This window comes from Hippoglossus stenolepis, chromosome 21 (assembly GCF_022539355.2).
Source record: "Hippoglossus stenolepis isolate QCI-W04-F060 chromosome 21, HSTE1.2, whole genome shotgun sequence".
Lineage (NCBI taxonomy): Eukaryota > Metazoa > Chordata > Actinopteri > Pleuronectiformes > Pleuronectidae > Hippoglossus > Hippoglossus stenolepis.
Window position 1 is genome coordinate 8,356,183 of NC_061503.1, and position 21,255 is coordinate 8,377,437.

At 42.2% G+C, this 21,255-nt stretch overlaps 3 protein-coding genes across 3 annotated transcripts; 2 read left to right on the forward strand and 1 right to left on the reverse strand.

The window, feature by feature from the left end:
- The first annotated feature begins 285 nt into the window (after window positions 1–285).
- LOC118100826 (cytochrome b-c1 complex subunit 2, mitochondrial) lies at window positions 286–5,989 on the forward strand. The gene is made up of 14 exons (XM_035146256.1): window positions 286–399; window positions 1,803–1,889; window positions 2,333–2,482; window positions 2,679–2,743; window positions 2,831–2,887; window positions 3,088–3,212; window positions 3,620–3,717; window positions 3,800–3,857; window positions 3,942–4,037; window positions 4,140–4,339; window positions 4,615–4,695; window positions 4,789–4,865; window positions 5,089–5,242; window positions 5,647–5,989. Exons 1-14 carry the CDS (start codon window positions 367–369, stop codon window positions 5,728–5,730), a joined length of 1,365 nt encoding a protein of 454 aa, XP_035002147.1. The 5' UTR covers window positions 286–366; the 3' UTR covers window positions 5,731–5,989.
- Window positions 5,990–6,721: 732 nt separating this feature from the next.
- LOC118100827 (uncharacterized protein C16orf52 homolog B) lies at window positions 6,722–13,903 on the forward strand. The gene is made up of 3 exons (XM_035146257.2): window positions 6,722–7,418; window positions 11,523–11,735; window positions 12,507–13,903. The coding sequence occupies exons 1-3, from the start codon at window positions 7,313–7,315 to the stop codon at window positions 12,689–12,691; spliced, it is 504 nt and encodes a 167-aa protein (XP_035002148.1). The 5' UTR covers window positions 6,722–7,312; the 3' UTR covers window positions 12,692–13,903.
- Window positions 13,904–14,635: 732 nt separating this feature from the next.
- On the reverse strand, window positions 14,636–21,173 carry tmem235b (transmembrane protein 235b). Its single transcript, XM_035146153.2, has 4 exons — window positions 20,890–21,173; window positions 20,715–20,795; window positions 20,353–20,490; window positions 14,636–15,523 (listed from the first exon to the last, which is right to left on the reverse strand). Exons 1-4 carry the CDS (start codon window positions 21,065–21,067, stop codon window positions 15,294–15,296), a joined length of 627 nt encoding a protein of 208 aa, XP_035002044.1. The 5' UTR covers window positions 21,068–21,173; the 3' UTR covers window positions 14,636–15,293.
- Between the last annotated feature and the right edge of the window lie 82 nt (window positions 21,174–21,255).

Sequence of the window (21,255 nt, forward strand, 5' to 3'; positions counted from 1 at the left end):
TAAATAAGATTTTCTTCAGTAATTTATTCAACTTTTCCCTTGAATTTCTTACCTGTCTATTTTAGTATTATATATTAGTCACATCGATTAGTGTCAGTTTCGGGAGTTTAAATTCCTGGGGTCAAATTTACCTCTCGGATTAAGGATGTTAGTAACTTTGAAGTTAAAATCCGTGTATTGTGTAGTGAGGTCTTATTATAAACACATGGGTTACGTCGGGTCTTTTCACCTCCGCGCCAGCAGAGGGCGCGTTCTCGCTGGCTCCGCGGTACTTTGGGGAGCGAGGGTCGCGCTGTGCATTGTGGGTAGGGCACTTTGAAGTTCGGCCATATTGCTTCATCGTCCTGAGTGAAGGAGAGAGGGGAGATGAAGGGGATTCGGGGAATAAGTCAGCTCTCGGTAAGGACCCATCAAACTGACATGTTGTAGTATTGAAGTATCGGATCAGATGTAAACAGAAGCAGTCGTTAGTTTATCTGTGTGTGTGTGAGAGAGACGGTGTGAAAACACGGGGTCGTGTCAGGACGAGCTGCGGTGAGGAGCAGAGGAGGAAGCGGTCAGATGAAGCCGGTTGTGTTAAACCAGAACTATAACGCTTCACCATCAGAAGTCCTGTCAAAAATACTCGTATGTTTAATTAAAAACATTTGAATCAAACCAGGATCTTCACAACTTCTAGCTCAGGCTACACAACAGTTAGCTTCCTGTTTGGGTAGACTTAGCATCATCCAGTCCACAGCTTACACAACTCACCTCAAATTTCTGTTTTCAGGCTATTAGCAGTCTATTCACGTTAATATTACACACTTGCATTTTCTTTAACCAAGAGAAACGTTGTGCTTTGTGTTGGAACTAAGACAACTTCATGTAGGTAATACATTTATATAATATCATCTTATAAACCAGAGATCTGCAGTTTTAATGTTTTATTTATTTATTTTACTTAAAAATGTAGATCACGTAATATTGTCACCCCTTTTCTTGTAAAGACAGATAGGATGTCAAATGTCATGTAGCTAAAAGACAACAAGCTCCACTCTAGTTAGTAGCTCCCATGAAGCTTTTGATCATTTCTATTTAGTCATGACCTTCATCAGCAGATGGAGTTTATCCTGTTGTCTTGGAAATATACTGTAGAAGTTTAAATTTCCATTTTCCCCCACTAAGCACTTTAAAAGAACTGTTCACGCTGAAAATATTCCATCAGCTTATGAAACCCATATGATATAACTGAAATCTACAGGACAGCTATTAATCCTTGGGAGAGGTTTGTTTTGTCAGCTATTTGAAATGTGTTCAGGACCACGTACAAGAACATGGACTTCTGTAGTATCTTGAGCAAAATGAATATTGTGTTTTATTTTGTAAGCATCACAGTTCTTCCTTCCTTTCCAGAAATGCTAAAGCCATTGAATGCACTTGTGGAGATGTCAGGGAATAAGCAAAATAGTCGCTGAGAGGCTGAAGAAAGGCCTTGAGTTACTTTGTCTGACGCGTTAACAAAACGATTTGCTGAGATCTAGAAGAGGTCATATTGATAATTTTGGCTCAACTTATTTTAAACGTGCAGGAAACATTCACAGTGATCATAGTGATTCATAATATCAAAAAGCAATAACAAATAACACCAGATGATAACAAATCTAATATAACTGCCAACATTGAATCCATGGCCACATTCATGGCTCCTACTGCATCATTTCTTAATTTTCCATCCTTCTCACACTGCTTTTACATCTGACAACTAGCCGGCAACACATAAGTTCTAATGTTCCACCTTCCAATGTTCTCTGTTTTTCCAGACGAGGCTTTATGCGGCCCAGGCTGCCCGTAAGGTGGAGGCCACCGGGGCTGCCGAACGCGTAAAGTTTCATCCGCAGGACGTGCAGGTCAGTGGTGGTTGACTTTTCATTTTCCTCCACAGAGACGGTTCCATGTGGCTGCCAGAACAGGCCAGTCCCTTGTCCAGCCCCTGGCAGGGCTAAAGCTCTCTCCTGGGGTTGCTCACTCCTACCAGGATGTCCATGTATGTTGGGGAGTGATGGGGACAGGTGTGGGGTTAAGGCGGTGTGGTGCTGGGTCTGACAACGAAGATACGAGTTGTTTATAGAAAAAAATATTTTGGTTTTTCTTCTAATGTGGTACAGAGGCAAAAATAATAGAAAACTAATGTCTCATGGTGAAAAAGTTGATTTCCCTTCTCGCCTGAATAATGCAGAAGACGTGAAGCTGTTGTGCATGTGTCTGTGCAAAGGACCTCCCATTGTGTTGTGCATTTGTAAAAGGCAAACTGCGGGTCATGTCTGAAAAGGTCATGCCTCCATCTGTCCAGGTCACCAAACTGCCCAGTGGACTGGTGATCGCCTCACTTGAGAACTATTCCCCTGCTTCCAAGATCGGAGTGGCTGTCAAGGCCGGCTGTCGTTATGAGACCCCTGAAAACAGTGGGGTCACCCACGTCCTCCGACTGGCCTCCAACCTGGTATGATTCATCTACAAAGCCTCTTGTCCTCTGTCTTTATAATATATCATTAGCTATTATGCATCTCTGACACTGCACAAGCTCTAATATACAAACCCTAGTACATATTCCGTATATTATGTGTAAATCTTTAGAACAAAATAAACATAATAAATACTGGGTTCTGTCTCATCGTAGCATTGACATACTTTTTCAGACAACCAAAGGAGCTTCAGCTTTCAAGATATGCCGTGGAGTTGAGGCAGTGGGAGGCAGCCTGAGGTCAGTAATCAAGAAAGAAAGAGGTCACAGCAAACCACTGTACACGAGTCTCTGCATTTCTATCTAAATGTTTTTACTCCTCCGCAGTGTGACTTCATCCAGAGAGAACATGATGTACACTGTCGACTGCTTGAGGGATGACATGTAAGTCTTTGAATAATTACAATTATGTGATCATATGGCATTCACACCAGTTATAAATCAACAAGCAGCTGAGGTCAGTAGCTGGAGTCTTGACTGCTAGTTTCCTACTGTGAGCACAAATGTAAAGTTTCTGTGGAGTCATATCAATAACAGTTTGTTTTGCCCTCCGTCTCTCTCTCCTTTTTATTATTTGTCTGCAGTGACACTGTGATGGAGTATCTGATCAATGTGACCACAGCCCCAGAGTTCCGGCCTTGGGAGGTGTCTGACCTCACACCCAGAGTGAAGATGGACAAAGCTGAAGCTGCACACAGCACTCAAATGGGTAGAGGCTTTATTTCCCCTGCAATGTGCACACAGTTTAATTTTATAATTTAATCCCAGTCAGAAAATGCTTTCTTAAAAGGCAAGAGGTTTTACTGCCACAATTAAAGCTCCAATCCTTAACTTCCTCCTCACTGTAAACTAGAGCAGACATGATTGAGCATCCAGCATCTAGTTTATTGAAGTTTTTTAAATCTAATTATTGGAGAAAAAATTAATTATTATTTTTGTAGTTATTTTCCACAAAAATTTACTCAAGTGATGAAAATAGCTGATATTAGCTTCAGTCAGTGTCTCTGGAGTCTCTATCATACAGACTTATTTAATAGTTTATCACTTGAGATGATCTCTTAGCTTCAACATCATGAATATTGCAGTTAATGATGACGCCTCTTTCTTTTTTTCTAGCTGTGATTGAAGCTCTCCATGAAGCCGCCTACAAGAACGCCCTGTCTAACTCTCTGTACTGCCCAGACCACATGGTCGGCCACATCAAGTCTGAGCATGTGAGTACTTCTCCAGTGTTTATTCTGTTAAGACTGTTTTAAAATGCATTCCCATTTTTCTAATGTTTGCATTTTCCTCCAGCTGCACCAGTTTGTCCAGAATAATTTCACGAGTGCAAGGATGGCCCTTGTGGGACTTGGTAAGGGACCATCTTAATGGATGTGGCCATTAAAGTGCTCTGTGTTGAAGACCATTAGGTTTATGGTGTTCACCTCTCCTCCAGGTGTTGACCATGCTGTGCTGAAGCAAGTCGGAGAGCAATTCCTCAACATCCGCAGCGGAGCAGGCACCACAGGAGCCACGGCTCAGTATCGTGGAGGTGAGCTGGACCTGTCTCATAAAAAAGTAAAAAAACTTCCGAGCAAAGAAAGTAAGAGATTCTATATTCCTCCCTGTCTTTTCTCCTCCTGTCTCTCTCCAGGTGAGGCCCGTCTGGCCAGCCTCGCCAGTTTGGTGCACTCAGCGGTGGTGAGCCAGTCGGCAGCGGCAGGCACCGGTGAGGCTGTGGCCTTCAGTGTGCTGCAGCATTTACTGGGAGCTGGTCCACATGTCAAGAGGGGGTCCAACGCTACCAGCAAACTGATCCAAGGGGTTGCCAAGGCAACTGCTGACCCCTTTGATGTAAGTGGTTTGTCAGCTCCTCATGGAAACTTGTAAATGACTACAGGGCTTTCCCTGGCTTAACATGGCGCCCTGGCAGTACCTATAGAAGAGTGTGTGTGCATGTTACCATGTTAACCATATTTGCAACAGTGCCTGTAATATCCATTTAACACCAAAAGTAGCGAGGGTTTTTAAAAACACAGGTAAACCTTCTAAAACCTGTTTTTCTTTTACCCGTGGACAAGTGGCTTAACAAACCCCCCCCACCCCACATTTTCTCTTTTTTTGAACAGGTCAATGCTTTTAATGCAAGCTACTCCGACTCTGGTCTGTTTGGGGTCTACACCATTTCCCAGTTTGCAGATGCTGGTGATGTGAGTATCCCACAGTCACGACAGGAGTTTGCCACCACAACCTAATCTTAATACAAAGTAGTGAAATACTGTATCTTGACTTGACCTCTGCAGGTGATCAAGGCGGCTGTTGCCGAGGTGAAGAATGTCGCTGATGGTGGAGTCACAGCTGCCGACCTCACTCGGGCCAAGTAAGACACAAAGACAGATGATCAAGACATTGTGAACAAAGATGATGTTTCTATTTCTGTTGACAGTAAACACCACTGAAATGGGGTCGTTTTCATATCCATGTCTAACATTGGACATAAATGAGCCTCATTTGCTGTTGTTTTTTTCTCTATATTAAATATTGTCCTTGCTGAGTTTGAACTGTTGTGGCTGATGCTGGAACTGTCTTTGTTTGCCCCTCAGGGCTCAGCTGAAGGGGCAGTACCTGATGTCTCTGGAGACTTCAGAGGGTTTCCTGGAGGCCCTGTGCACTCAGTCTCTGACTGAGGGATCCTACGTCCCCCCCGAGGAAATCATCAAGAACATCGACAACGTCTCCTTGACTGATGTCTCCAATGTAAGACGTTTGGTCGATGTTATGATTAAGTAGTAATTTATTACCGACTTAGATAAATCAGTCAGTAATCCTATGATGGGTTAAAAGTTTATTTTAATGCAATAGAAGATGTACTTCGACTATTTATTAAATTTTTTTGTACATGTTTTCTTAAATTTGAAGGCACTTGCATATTGCATGTTAAACAGGACCATCTCAGCTTTTTTTGTACTGAGGCTCAAATTCGACGTAGGGCGTTGTATAAAGAGATAATTTGGCCCAAAGATGTGTTTTTTCTTAAATTATTTTTCATTTACTCATTTGGGCAAATTCTTTTGATGCTTGAAATGAAATGAAACAGTAGTTAAATGTGAAACATGACATTATGTAAAAATTGTGTTATATTTTCTGTGTTTCATTTCAAGGCTGCCAGCAAATTTGTGTCTGGAAAGAAGACCATGGCGTCCAGCGGCAACCTCGTAAACACACCCTTCGTGGACGAGATCTAAAGCTGTCACCTCGTACTTCATCCATCTATAACGGCAAAGCAAATTTTGTCCCCTCCATATTCTGACAGGAAGTCTTCTCCACACTTTGCATTGCTGTTGTACTGAGCGCTATAATGCCATAACAGCACTGGCTCTTCATTGGTGTTGTCACAGTATATAGTCGATGCTGCTCTGGCGCATCACAATGTTGTGCTCCACTCATCTGTCCACATTTACTGTACAGCTGATGTAAATTAATAAAGAAATTCTATCAACCATACACAGTGGTATGAATTGTATTGATTTGTTGGTGTCTTGATGCTATAAAATGTTTGACTTTTTCGCTTGGTTATTTTCAATCTTGGAGCCCATCTGCTATCGTCTGTTGATAAATTAGCCTCTGGGGGCGAGGACTAGTATTTTGGGGCTTTCGGTCAATGTGCTCGGCTCTCCATCTGGACAATTCTGATCTGCTCAAATGTGATTTGTCAAACTTGAGACAGAAACCAGAAGACTTCCCGCCCCAACATGTCATCTCTCCTCGACAGTTCACCTTCAGAATCTGTCATTTACAACCTTGGAAATAAGCGGCTGATAAATTGTGTCAATCAAAGGTCCACTTACTTGCTGGCTCTGGAGCTTTCAACCAAATTTAAGTACGAACAAGCAATCAAGGCAATATTAAGGAGAAGTCCAAGAAATGCTTTGAAGTCGTGGACCAATTTTAAAATCATCATCTCCATCACCACTAATGTTTTTCAACTCGGGTGGCGAGAGCACCGTGATGTGGCTGAAAGCTCCAGAACAAACAAGTAAGTGGACAGTTGAGTGTAGAAGAAGCTCATGAAAAAGACAGCTATCAATTTGAAGGTTTTTACTGAATGAGCGTGAGGAGGTAAATGCACAATCTGAGCTTTTCCCTGCAGCTCATTGAAACGGTTGCATAATTTATGGAGATGCCAGAGGTGGCAGGAGTTGCGGATCTTCTCGCGAGACTTGGCTGCTACAGACGTGAGCTCAGTGGATGTGAGTTTGCAGTGAGAGGACAGCATCGTCTGTGGATCACAGACTCTTGAGTTTTTCAGGTTTAAAGGAGCAAACCGACGGAAACTCAGATGATGGATGACGGGATTATAATCTCAGGTTGAGTTGAAGTGTGGACATGGCTGCTGGTTTCGGTCTGTGTGCGTGCAGCGGACCGGGGGCTCGATCTCTGCAGAAAATAAGTAGCGTGCATGCGTGAAGCAAAATCTCTCATGTGGAGATTTGAGCAGAATTTAAAGTTGAGGTGTTTTTTGGGGATTTATCACGGGGATGCTGTGGAGGACCCGGCGGGGATAGGTGATCCTCAAACCCGGGCAGCGGTCCTCACCCTCCGGGCTGGAGAAGGGAGTCTCCCCGCACGGGCTCAAGCGAGATGCGAGGACGAGTAGTGGACCGACCCCCTCATCATCATCATTATCATCGTCATCATCATCATCATCATCATCGTCACCGGGATGAGGAGACCTGTGCCGGGGCTGTAGGTCACTGACGTGTCCATGTCCCCGGGAGGTGGGACCGAGGCGCACGAACACTGTGACCCGCACCTGAGCGCACCGACATGGATAAACTCACCGTGATCTCCGGGTGCCTCTTCCTCGCTGCGGACATCTTCGCCATCGCCAGCATCGTCAACCCGGACTGGATCAACACCGGAGAATCAGCTGGTAGGTGCTGGTTGTTGCTGATTGGTCCACACTCCTGCACTGACCTCTGACCTCTTCATCCAGAGATAGGAGGAGGAGGAGGAGGAGGTCACTGCTGGGAGCATGGAGAGCTAAACATAACATCTGTCATAGGATCTAAACCAATATTGTTATCTTAACCTGGATGTTTTTCCATTTGATAAAGTTTCAAAAGTTGTACAAAGGCCGATCAGACATCAGACACATCACATGATGTCGACACATCAGTCATCAGAGAGTTACTGTCAACCTGTTTAGTTTGTGACCCTTTAGAAATAAATCCCTGTCGTCACAGGTTATGTGTGATGAGAGGTTATGAGCAGTGATTCCTCTTAATTCTCTAGTGAGGGTGAATGTATTGAGTATTTAAGAAGAAGAATTCAGAAATGAGAGAAAGGTAAGGAAAAAATGTGGATATTTCCCCAACACACACACACACACAAACACACGTATTATAATTCAGCTTCAGAAAACTTAAAGCGAATTCTCCCCACGATCGGTCGAGTGCATGAATCGACTGGTTCTCGCTACCGTGGCTCCATCTCTTGATCGCTAAAGACTCTTGCTTCAAATATGCAAGATGGCTATGTTCATATCCTGGATATTTTGGCTTCCGTTCTGGATAGTGGGAGGATGTGGAGACGTGCCCTCCATCTTTATAAACCGTCTATCATTTGTCCAAAGAAGCAACTTCAAACATCTAGTTCTCCCCCAACCCACATGAGACAGACTTTAGTGTGTAAAATAGGATGTTTAATGTTTAATTTGTGAACTTTAAGTTTCACGGTTTGATTTTGAGTTATTGATATTTAACGATATTAATATTTACATTTTCAAAACAGGAGCTGTTCAGGAGCTTTAAATACATTTAAATGATTGTTTCCGAATATGTAATAATCCTAATTTACTGAGGATTTATAATTATCATTATAGTAGGAAGCCACATGTCACTGATTGTACAGTTGGTCAGTCAACGTCTGGATTATTGCAATAGAGAAATATTCAGATGCAAAGTCCAAAGCTAAACATTGACTAAAACTGATGCAACAGACAAACAGCACCAGTACAGTACATGTACAGATACTGTAGATGCTCTTGTTAGCCTCCATCCGTACGCTACAGTGGAGAAAAGCATGTAGCAGGATTACAGGATTTCATTTGTTGTAAAAAAGCTGTTTTTAGTTATCACGCAGCGACTCTTTTTTGTTTTTCCTCTATCATCACATTCCAGGAATGGACTGAAGTTCAGAACTCTCCCCCTGAGCCGCCGTTCCTCATGTTAAACAATGGTGTGACATGACTATACTTAATACACTAAAGGAACCTTTGTTCCTGTTTAATTAGCCGAGTGGTAATTACCTAATGGCAGGAAGTGTTGTCGGGGAATGAAGACGTGTGACTTTTAATGAGGACCCCTGGGAGAGAACTGTTTTCCACCTGGAGAATTCAGACTCCGCAGGCACAGTCATGACGTATTTTATTTTGCCTGCGAGCGCTCGGTGTTTACGCAGGACGATTTTCTCTCAATCTGTGCCTCTGCACGGAGCCGGAATCAGTTGCTAAATCTGTATAGTTTGCTCTCTAAGTTTTTAAAACTCATACAAGAGGAGGAAAAAATATCAACTTATAACATGACCGTGGCAAAGTTCACTCCGAGTGAGCTTCTGTAGACGTTTTTAAGATCCTTCAGGATCACCCCATTGGTGAGAGTTGGTTACAGCTGCTGTTCAAACACACAGGTAACTTTGTTTGACTGTGCTGCTCTTTCATTCCACACAAGGTCAGTATGTGTGCACTGTGTGTGTTAGTGTGTGTGAGTGGGAAACTGAGCACCAGTGTGGACATACAGTGTCTATTTGTGTGTGTGTGTGGTCAAGTGGCTGACTTAAACCTGTGTTTGGTGAACTCCTCTAAAAGCTCACACATGTTCCTCTCAACACAAAACTTTAACTTTACCTCTGCTCCACAAGTTAGAGGAGTGACTGGCAGCTATGGGAGCTACCAGTGTGCTACATCCTTTTATGCTGCAACCATCAATATCTTTACATTTACCCATGACCAGTTATTTGAGTTTGCACGAATGCAGCCACCTCTTCCAAGCTTGTGTGTTTTCTCCTTTTGAACAGATGCAGCTTTCATCACATTCTTGACATTTGCTGTTCTTGAAATGCAAAATGAAAAGAACTCCCCTTACCCATTCTTTTTCTTATGCCTGGTCCTCATCTATAACAAAATCTCTCAAACAAAATCCTGTGTATGCTGTGTCCATAATCTGTACAGTTCAGCAGTAAAACCTAAAGTAATACCTGAAGTAATACTTGAAGTACGTATAACTACTTGTTGTGGCTTCTGTAAAATGAAGCCGTGTGGAGACTGTCTCACAAAAAAGTCAAATGAAGGAATCCAGGCCCAGTTTTTTATCTATTAAAATGCAATATACCGATAATCTTTTACAATTCATTTTGATCCAATTCATTTCTTGATATTATTCTTATGCCGTCCCATTCATTGTTTCCTTCTTAAATCTGATGGTTAAACTACTTTCCATAATCACATGAAGCAAAAACACATTCTGTTTGTAGTCTGTAACTAGCTTTGGTTTGGTGTGGATCCCTGGATGAAGGGATGGGATCGCACTATTTACATTGTCCCCCACCCTGTGGTATGAAAGGATGTGTTGAGAGGGAGCAGGATATCCTGCGTGTAAGGGGAGTAGGTCAGCTTGCAGAAGGATGTGGTTTGGGCCTGTTGTTGTTTCCATTAGTCTGGTCCTGGTATCATCACCCGGCAGCACTATCCATGATCCATGGATCAGGAACTGAAGCATTTCCATGCCAACATCAAATATTTAGAGGAAGATTTTATTTTCGTGAGGGACACAAGGGGAGAGATATGCTCATAATGGTGGAGAATATTTTTCAGTTTATTATGATGAGAAATCTGTGGAATGAGCAGGAAATAAAACCTTAAAAAAGTTTAGTGTAAATTTTTGCAACCGTCCATAATTGTTCTCCTATGGCCTTTCACACATGAAATATTAAAGTCCTTAACATTTAAATGCAAATGTAGGACTATAATATAAAATATATTTCCTGTGGTTTTCCTGCATTACTTGTTAATTCTACAATTCAATAAATGAAACGGATAGACTTCCTCTTTCTTCTGTGTCTGCCTGCTGGGCACTGAGTGATTTCTGGGAAGAGGAGAAAAAGAAGGGAGACAGGACAAAAGAATAAATGAAGGAGTGGGAGGATTTGATTTCTCTCATTTGCTCGATGCCTGGTGGATTCCAGCACAGGGAGTCTGGATGGAGAGTCGAGCAGCTGCTGTTTCTATCGGGCTCCAAGTGTTTGTGTGTCTTTGGGAGCCCATCAGGTGACTTGCCTTGATGATGTGGGGTAATTGATCTCTTCAGGACCCTGAAGCTGTTTGATGTCATGTGTAAATCACTGGGGGGATGGTGGTGGTGGTGGTGGTGGTGGGGGGTCCATTGGTGCTGCTGGCACTGCCCATCAGCCTGTTTCCATGCCAACGGTGCCTCGGCTCCTGGCCACTTTGGGGTACCAGAGAGGCTCCTGGGAGCAGTCAACACACGGACAAATTATGTCATAAGATGCTGCTGTGAATTAGATTGAGTTTGTCATGTAAAGATTTACGTATGTTAAGCAGGAGGAAATGCACGATGAGATTTCTCTCACTTAGATTTGCTCTGCTTGTGCTCAAACTGCGCTTGCACTCAGGTATTTTGTTGCTTGGATAGATTTCCTGCACTCCACCTAGCAGTCTTGTTGCTCAAAAACATCCAACCGTGGAGGACCAAATTTGGGAGCAGACGTTCACACGCGCACAGAAGCAGCAAGGAGAAGAGCTGAAGCTGGAGTGCAGGAAATCAACATATCTGAGTGCAAGCGCACAGTTTGATCACAGTTTGCTGAGGCTATGTCCAGCACTTAAAATGAAGAACCAAGCTCTTGAATAAAGATTGGAAATAAACCCCCAAACATATTTAGCTGCTTTGTTGAAGGATCCAATAAGAAAGAGTTTTCTTTAACTTGAACTCTCCTCCTCTTGTCTTTCTTCATCCAGGCTCTCTGACCGTGGGTCTGGTCCGCCAATGCCAGACCATCCACGGTCGAGAAAGGACCTGCATCCCTCCGCAGCTGCCCCCGGAGTGGATCACCACGCTCTTCCTCATCCTACTCGGCATCGTCTCCCTCACCGTCACCTGCGGCCTGCTGGTGATGTCACACTGGCGCCGCGAGGCCACCCGATACGCACGATGGATCGCCTTCACGGGGAGTAGGTGTTCCCTCTCACTTTTCATCCTTTTTCATTATAACCAGTAATGACAAGTGGGATTTTCAAATTGAATTGCACCCTCCACGTTCATGCAGTATCCATTCCACACTGTATGTCGACATCATTGATTTTCTCTCTTTTGTCAAACGATACTCAAAGATCCAGGATAAACTGAAAGTTGAGATCAGCCTTTTAAACATCAAAAGACGTTTTAACTGGTACCCAACCAAGGGGAGAAAATAACCTCGAGACCAAACCTTCGGTTACAGTTTATAAAATGACCGTGGAAGTAAAATGCATCTTAAGAATCTCTTGTGGTAGAAATAGGACTTAGCCTGACTCCACATTAATGCATTTCTTTTCTGTCTGCTAATTGCGTCAAAGTGACTGAGGAGCTCTAATTGATGGGCCGGCCTCTATTTTTAGGGTTAGATTAGACAAAATGAGTCTGTGTTCGAGAGAGCTGTGGCAGGAGTCTGGCTTCACACGGCTCTATATATAGAAGAGCAGCTAGTTCTCATGCACAGGCCGTCAATACTGAGGGCAGCCTTTTAGTTCCACACACATTTTAAAATTTGAATGTTTTTCAAAACAAGGAAACCAAGTATTGAATATTGAAAAAAGCTGTTTAGAGCCGTGGTTTCAGCAGACAGACAAACCACTAACGTCACAGTCATGTCAGATCAACTTCAGCAGCCCTTCATTGACTCTGCCATTCTCTCTCTCTCTCTCTCTCTCTCTCTCTCTCTGCTGTTTTCCCCCCCGTCACAGTGGTCCTGTTCTGTATGGCCGCTCTCATATTCCCCATTGGCTTCTACATGAACGAGGTTGGAGGTCAGCCCTACAAGCTGCCCAACAACACGGTGGTGGGCTCCTCCTACGTGCTCTTCGTTCTGTCCATATTCTTCACCATCGTGGGCCTGCTGTTTGCAGGGAAGGTGTGCTTACCTGGCTGACACAAGGCGCCCTCTTCCTCAGCTGGAAGTTACTTCCCCGTGGCAGCGTGGGAAGTATCGTGCAAGTGCGTTTTTTGGATGATCTGTCACTGCTCGTTACTTGAGCCAAAATCGGTGCGATCAGAGAATGAGCAAGCGCAGAAATGGCCGTCGTCTTCACCCAGAAAGAAACTTGATTAAAATGGATGAAAACATCAGGACTTTAATGGGTAATATCCAGCATCAGAAGAATGAACGACAGCTGACAAATCTGCTTCTTTCTTCTCATCCCAACAACCGATACGCACATTTTGAGATGAGATGGATAAATCAAACTGACACTGGCCACTGGGCCAAACATCAGCCAGTCCCCTCCCATATTATGATGGAGGTTCTTCCCTGATCACAGCCACGTGGAACAATCTGTAATATGTATATATGAGAAAATTACATTTTCTAGGAACATTTATTTATTTGATGAACTGTTTGGTTCCATTTTTTTGTAAAGTAATCTTTTATAATGAGGCCTGATGTTTCTTTGAATGTGTGTGGTGGATCACCTTGCCTTAAAGAGCGTTCAACCTTAAAGTAACTGCAGTGCTGTTGAGTTGTAGTTGGAGGTTTTAGTATCATGGGACCTTCTATTGACAAACTAAAACCAAACTTACCAGAAAAATTGACACTTCACAAACACCAGTGTTTAAATGACCTAAAGTGACAGAAGCCATCTTTAAGAAAAATGTATTTCACGTGTATTTTGACTTTTTAGTTTGGTCCATGTCCCATCCACTAACATCGAGGAGGTCTTATACTGCAGCCAGCCAGCAGGTGGCAATCGAGATGCTTCACTTATTATTAGCCGTCATGTCGGCCATCTTTATTTACAGTCTACGGTCCAACTCCTTTTGAGCTAAACTAAAGCTTAGAATCAGAGTTGAGCAGCAGATGGACGTCTCCAGTCAGGTTTCTGCTCCAGCTTATTTTTAGTGATGTAGTGAATGTATTATTCATTTTATTGGAGTGTTTCCTGTTGTTTAAACACTGTTTGAAGAAATAACTGAATCTAAGACTCGTTTGTTTTATACAGTTGGGACCTTGGTGCCTACTTCATGTCCTAATAAATGAACTGGCTGCCAGGCTGGGTCATTTCCTAGAAGCACTGTGATGTTTTGAATGAGCATGGATGATCTCATCTCATCTCTTCTCATTAAACATGACTCACTTTACCACAGACTCAATTTCTCTGTTTTCTTTTACAATATATACATATATATATATATATAATACTGTAATCATTGACTATTCAAGAAACTGAAGTTTTGTGAACCTCAATTGTTGCATTTGTATTTAAGGCTCACACATATTCACAACAATAAACAGGAATAAAATATGTAAATAAAAAAATATTAGTGCTAAAAGGTACAAATAATAAACAACATCTAACTTTAAATGGAGAAATCTCTGTCAACATCTCATCTGATTGACTTCAAGCTTGGCGTGAGTGTTGCTGATGACCACAGCGAGCGAGTGTTTTCTTCAGCAAATCGACAGACAGAGATTACTCCATTTATTTTAAATTGTAAACTGCCGTGGCTGTTACCGTAGTAACAGGGGCTTCTGTTGATCTGGGACACAAACCTGCCTCGATGTCACTGACGACATCAACAAAGGTCACGCACCATGTTGACAAGCACGTCACCACTTTAGTGTAAAAACACATTTAACAATAAAAAATGTCATTCAGCCAACGAGGAGGATCAGCTTCACTTTTATCATACAAGGGTCATTTTTCTACAATGTCTGATGAAGTCAAACTTCTCAATAGGGCCATACAAACAAATGATAACTGAGGATCAGGCCCAATCACACATAATGTTGTAAGAACATGCTGGAAGCACAAAGTATATCTCATAAAACATAAAGTAACTGGTTATCAGGAAAAAACACTACGATACAGAAACAAACTGTTGTGCATCAAACCCAGAGAACTGAAGGAATATGTTAAAACAACGAGAAGTTGGAGAAAGAAGTAATTTGCTGTATTGAAGCTTTTAAAGTTGTTGTTGTCACATGGAGTCAATACTCTTTTCAAAAAGAAAAAAAACATGCTGCTAACAAGGCACGATGATATGTACAACACATTTTAGGTTTAACCTTCACACTGTAAACATTCAAAACAAATACACCTGACATCAAATCAATCTGAAGGAATACAGATACAGACAATGGGGAATACTGTGAAAATACAGATGTTTCTATATCTTAAACCTAACAGCAAATGATCTTAAATTGAGAGCTTGTATGTGTAGTTTGGCAAAGAATATATTATAACAGTGTGGTTGTGGACAGATACAAGTTCCAACCACAAGAGGGAGCCACGGGCCAGATGGATGAAACTCACTTCACTTCTCCAGAAAGTCAGTTTACAGTCTGAAGCGGATTTAAGGATATTGACATTTACAACTCAGAACACTCCTTTTAACAAATTCAACTGATTTTAAATTCAGTCTTTGTATGTTGTCATAGCTGCGATACTTTCCAGCTATAGAACCACATGGCAGCAACATACTCTGACAGCTCGGTACAGTTCAGTGCCCGTTCTGAATGTGTTGCTCCCCCTGTGTCAGGCCATGGAGGGACTGCTGTGCTGCACCTTGACCATCTGTGCAGCGACGAGCAGCAGAGCACCGGTGAGGAGCTCCAGGATGTAGGAGAGCCAGGCCATACCCAGAGACCAGCCGAAGGAGGTGTGAATGTAGGCCAGGCCCTCGGCTCCCACCTGCCGCTCTATCTCTGCCAGGGCCTCGTACGAGTAGACGATGTAGAGGCTGACGCCGCACAGGGTCAGCAGACCTGGAGAGAGAGCGACACAGCAGAGGCGTCAAAGCAGAGCCGGGTTTACAAACTCAGTGGGTTTATGAATTCTGGGACAAAGAACTTGTATATTTTGAAGGAGAACATGATTTTGGCTTAAAGCTGGGGTTGGTAATCCTGGAGAGGTTAGCAAGAGAAGGCTACACTTTGATAACTGATACATCCCACCCCCCCTCAAATAGGCTCACTGACCCACAACCTCTAGAAGCCCACTTCTCCGTGACTCACTCGCTGACCTCTGGTTTGTATGTGTCTCCAGCGGAGGCCATGTGCAGTGGTGAGGTGTGAGCAGGCACATCGGTTAGTGACAGACAGGTAACTGACCATTTATTTAATTTCATCGTTTATCACAGTCCTGCGAGGGCAACAGACACCACATTTCTTTCCCAGACAGGATTTCAAGTGTTTCAGAAACAAATGACCATAACCTAACTTTAAATCAAGACATAACAGAGGCTGGATTATTGACTCGTTGTCTTGTCACGTCAAGAAATGCTGCTGAAAGTCTTGAACAATTAAAACTGGTGTTTTTTATACAATAACAAGCTTAATCACAGTTGTTTCCTCAGAATGTAAAGAGTGACGCTTAGCGCGGAAAACCCACACAGACAGAAACAGAAACACTCTGGCTAAACTGGGATTCAAACCAGTGAGGTTAACCACTGCACCACATACATTAAATATCTAATGTTTTTTTAGGTATAAACACATTTTGAGGCAAGAAAACTGCCTGTTGGTCTCCAGCACTTACGAAGTGGAAATTCACACCACTCGGAGCTGTGCACTGAGAGCTCATCAATAAAACAGCAATAACAGGGAGCCATTAGCTTCCCCAAAATCTCATATTGTGAGACACAGGAAACACTGACGCATGTGTTGTCCCGTTATACACAACATCGCAGTCAGCAGAGACCACACTGACACACACAACCGCACAGTCCTCACAAGTTTCACAGTGTTGCCATTGGAAACCCTTTTAATTTTGATCTGCCCGCTATTGGTTTTTAAGGGGATGCAAGTGCAGTGCAGGGGCTACCCAGGGAGAGAGAAAATATTCATTTCATTACGATTACACCCCGAGGAGCTGTGAGTTCGGGGAATGATGAGGAAGCTGCGTCTGATGTCTCATTTTTATGCAGTTGACTGTGGAGAGAAGACGACCGAGGGAGGGGAAAATGGAAACGGCTCCATTATACTGAACGAAGTACTACTGAAGGAAATGTTGGTGTTTGTGATCTGGCCTTTTTGGGAAATTAGATGGACGATTTAGGTCTACACTGAAATGTGTTAGTCATTATTTGGATGGTAATATGATAGAGTTTTTCATGGAACACAAAACCTTTCACGATCCACTGACTTTTCATTTAGCGCCATCATTGCCAAAGTGTCAAATGGTCCATCTTGCTACTAGTCATCTTTGGGTCTAACTGTTCTCAAACAAATCAGAGAATGGTTTTACTCTTTGATTATGATGTGTATATTATATTTCAATGTGTGATTGTGTTGTGTATTATATATTTATTTCGTTTTTATCTGATTTCTGTCTTTTTTGTTATTGTTAAAAGTGCTATTACATTATATTATATACTTTGGTTGTTATACAGTCCAGTTTACTCTATTTTATCCTATTTTATCCTATTTTATTTTTATTCTATTGTTTTTTTAACCTGTATTTATATTGAGCAGATTGACGTTACTAGAGCTGCTTGTGTCTCTGTAGACTCTTTCTTGTTTATGGACATTTTACACATGATTTAATTGCTTTCAATCAAATCTACTAATTCTACATTTACTACCATTACTACTTCAAAAACTACTACTTAAGCAAATAATACTTAAACTAACAGTTTTTACATCTTTCTCTTCTGGTGCTGTTACTGTAATTAGTCACATTTTATTCTTTTAACTTCCAGGCACTAGAGTATAGATAAGAACAGCAATAATAATAATAATAATCCTAACAAAAATGCATGCTATCATTGATACAATACTAATGACTTCACATTATGTGCGTCTGTTCTCCTTTCAGAGGAAATCTCAGAAAGTGAGTTACACTGAAAATGAAGCGCTCAGCGGAACGACCCTGCAGGGAGCTCAGGCTAATTCACACTGGGCTGTTTAATGGTTGGAGCATTACAACGAATACAGAACAAAGAAATGAACAGAAAATGAATGTTGTCACTGTGATGTGTGTGTGTGTGTGTGTGTGTGTGTGTGTGTGTGTGTGTGGAGTCATACACGTGTGTCTGTTTCTTCAAACACATAAGTGTTGTAATAAGGTCCGATCTCACCTTCAGTCTCACCCCCTGAATGTGGGCGTTAGCACATAATTACCTTCAACAAGGTTTTGACTATACTCCGCAAGATTACACAAAAACTACTGGATGGATTACTGACAAACTTAGTGGAAGGATCTGGTATGGGTCAGGGAAAAGTGCATTCAATTTTGTTCCGGATCCAGGAATTTCTTTTGTAAGATAAGACGTTTTTCAACATTTGTATTGATTTCTCAGAGAATAATTCATGGATCTTAATGAAAAAAAATATTTAGGAGACCGATATTTACGAGTGTGTGCAACTGTGTGCAGATGCAAATAAAAATCTGGATCTAGTGAATTTAAATCTGGTTTGATAAAGGGACTGTTGGGCTTTGGAGGAGGTAAACACTCTATAAAGTGACATTTCCAGTTTGTGTTGAGGTTTATTCTCATAATACATGACGGAGGATGCAGGTAATATGATTTAAGGGACTATAAAAGGCTGAACGACAAACAGGACAAAGGCGACAGCAAAAAGAAAGCAGGGCCTGTCCCGGATAGCCTAAAAGTTGGGCGGTCAACAAGTTCACAAGATGACTCCAATCTAATTCAAGCGATCATTAGATTCAACACTTTACCATGTGCTGCTTATTAAGGAGACCGTATAAAGGGTCTTTTTAGGTAAGTGTTCATCCGTCACAAAGCTCGTCTTTATGAAGGTCATAAGGTGGAGATCCAGAGGGAAGAGCTCGTCGCGTTAATCCACGGACCGATAACTTGATAACTGTAAATACCCAGGTTAACATAATGGTGCAGACGAAGTTAGGGGTAAAGTCATTTTCCCCAATGACCCAAATTGACATGATTTGTCGGATGGTCAGATCATTATCAAGTTGGATGTGTGGTAGTAGATTCATGATGGAAAACACACACCAGAAGAAAAGAAAACTCAAAAGTGAGTTTATTACGAATTGAATCCGACTGACGCTGACGGCTCTGCTTGTTCTGATTATGACAGTGAACTTGGGTCAGATAATCAGGTTGTAAATAACAAGACAGCAGCAATATCTGCACTGCTGTCTTCATCTTGTTAGTGCATCATTCTCCGTCAGCTCTGTTGAGTATGCGGTGTCTTAATGGATAATGGTTGGCTCAGCTGTACGTCACCTCGGGGTAAACGTCTCAGCGTGATAAGTGCTGGGACGGGAACTCGTCCATTTTAGGAATGAAACATAGTGAGAAGTTTCATTATTTCTGTGTGAGGCGGTGGGAGGAAAACATCCGTGTTTGTCGAGAATTAACAATTTTTTAAACTGCAGCCAAAAAGAACAACCGCAGAAACAAGCTTCTATTTGAAAATACAGTATTACAGTCGTAGTTTTGCGCACATTTATTATGGCTTTGATTTAATCATTTAGTTGTGGGGGCAGCTCCATTGTTACAATATGAAACTAGAATGTCACTCAGTACCGCCCACGCTTATGACACCACATTTAAATTCAGTAGATTCTGATATTTATTTAAGTCTGTACCAAATTTCTCACACTCATGAATATCAGTCCACTAAACAGGCCTGATTTCTTTCAGCAAAATCCATAAATTATCTGGCCCTAAATGTAATGGGTTCGTTCCTGATCTATACCACATCCTTCCATCAAGTTTCATGGTAATCCATCAAGTGGTTTGTGTGTAATCCTGCTTAATAACAGACGCAAACATAATCTCCTCGGCGGAAGTAAATATCTTGTTATTGTTTAAAGACTCATGTTGTAAAAAAACAGCGATTCCATATAAATTGTAACTAAATATTAACAAAAGTATTTATTAAATTTAAGAAATTGTGTCTAATATTACACAAAACAGATCATCTATTGCACTGGACATGATTTAATGTTGTTATGTTGCCATATGCTCATATTTCTGCACGACTTCTAAAAGACACACACAGTCGGTCCTTTGTCTGTTCAGTTGTTTTGTTGTTGTTGTTTTTTTAGAGGATTTAATAAGTGTCGTCTCCAAGTTTCCCATACAAACAATGTTAAATTACAGAAAGTATGAAATGAATACAGACGCCAGGCAGATGGAAGTTTTGGTCACAGTTGTTTCCATAGCAATACACACACACACAAATATCTGCTTATTCAGATTTTAAAGCAGGGAGAGTCATTTTCTATGCACAGGCACCACTGACACTAGACTGTAGTTACAATGTAAACCACAGAGATAGAACACACACTCCTGATGAATCCTCTTCAGTAGTTTTTACAGTTTTACAGCTGCAACATGACCTTTAAGTATTGCCAGTAGTAATAGGTACACAAGGTTGATCTTAGTGATCGGTTGAATGGAAGTATTTATCACCAAATAACCTCTGCAATGTTTCCCTTCTCACGCACATTAATGACCTCATAACCACCTTACTGACATCGCCTACAAGTCCAAACACTGCAGGTGAAACAGAGGGGACTTTTGTCATATTGGTCTTCGGCTGAGGATGGATGGAATGTCGGGGATCACTCTACTGAGTGAAGGAATGAAAGCTGGACTTACTGCAGATGAAGAAGTAGGAAGCCGAGCTGGTGAGGAGCACAGGACTCCGAGCCAGGGAGCTGACCAGCGCGCAGATACCTCCGAACAGCAGGAGGACCAGGCTGAGGGTGAGCACAACCACTATAGCACTGTGCATGTCTGCGCGCAAAAACACACACACACACACACACACACACACACACACACACACACACACACACCTGTTGAGTTAAGTCTTGAAAATTAAATCATTAGGGGTTCATAGTATTACTATTACTATAAACTAGTACTGCTAGTATTGATATTTGGGAACTGTTGGGTTTCTCTATAACATTGAACAACTATACAAATGAAGCTGAATCAAAGCTGGAGCAGAGACTTACTCAGCATGAGCAGCTCAGTGTCAGAGTATCTGAAGTAGTCAGCTTTGAAAGAGTCCATAAGGTCTTCGTCCATCTTCCCACCTGGATGTTACAATTGAAATAAGTAATTTTGCAATTTCACTCCATCAATGACTGGGTTATTTTTAAATAAAGTTATGTAAAATTAGAGCCCAACCTTCGTTTATAGTCCACAGTCCATAGTGGAAGCTCACGTGCTCCAGGTCGCTCATGTTCATGGGGTTCATCCCTATAATGTACCAGTACTCTGTTCCGAGGGAAGTGGCCAGGAAAGCGTAGCTGAGGAGACCACAGATGCCTGCTACGACCACCAGAGAGCCAAAGGTTACCCTCATTCTGACCGGGCGCGTAACGGCGAAGGCGTCAACTGCAGCTGCGTCTTACTGATCCGCTCTTTACGCGCTCATCGCCGGATGTGGAGAAGCGCGCTGCGCCTGTGCCAAAAGCACCGCTGAGGTTATCCACACGCTTTGCTCTCCAGACAGAGGTGAGGATGTACAGAGTGGATGGATGGAGATCTACT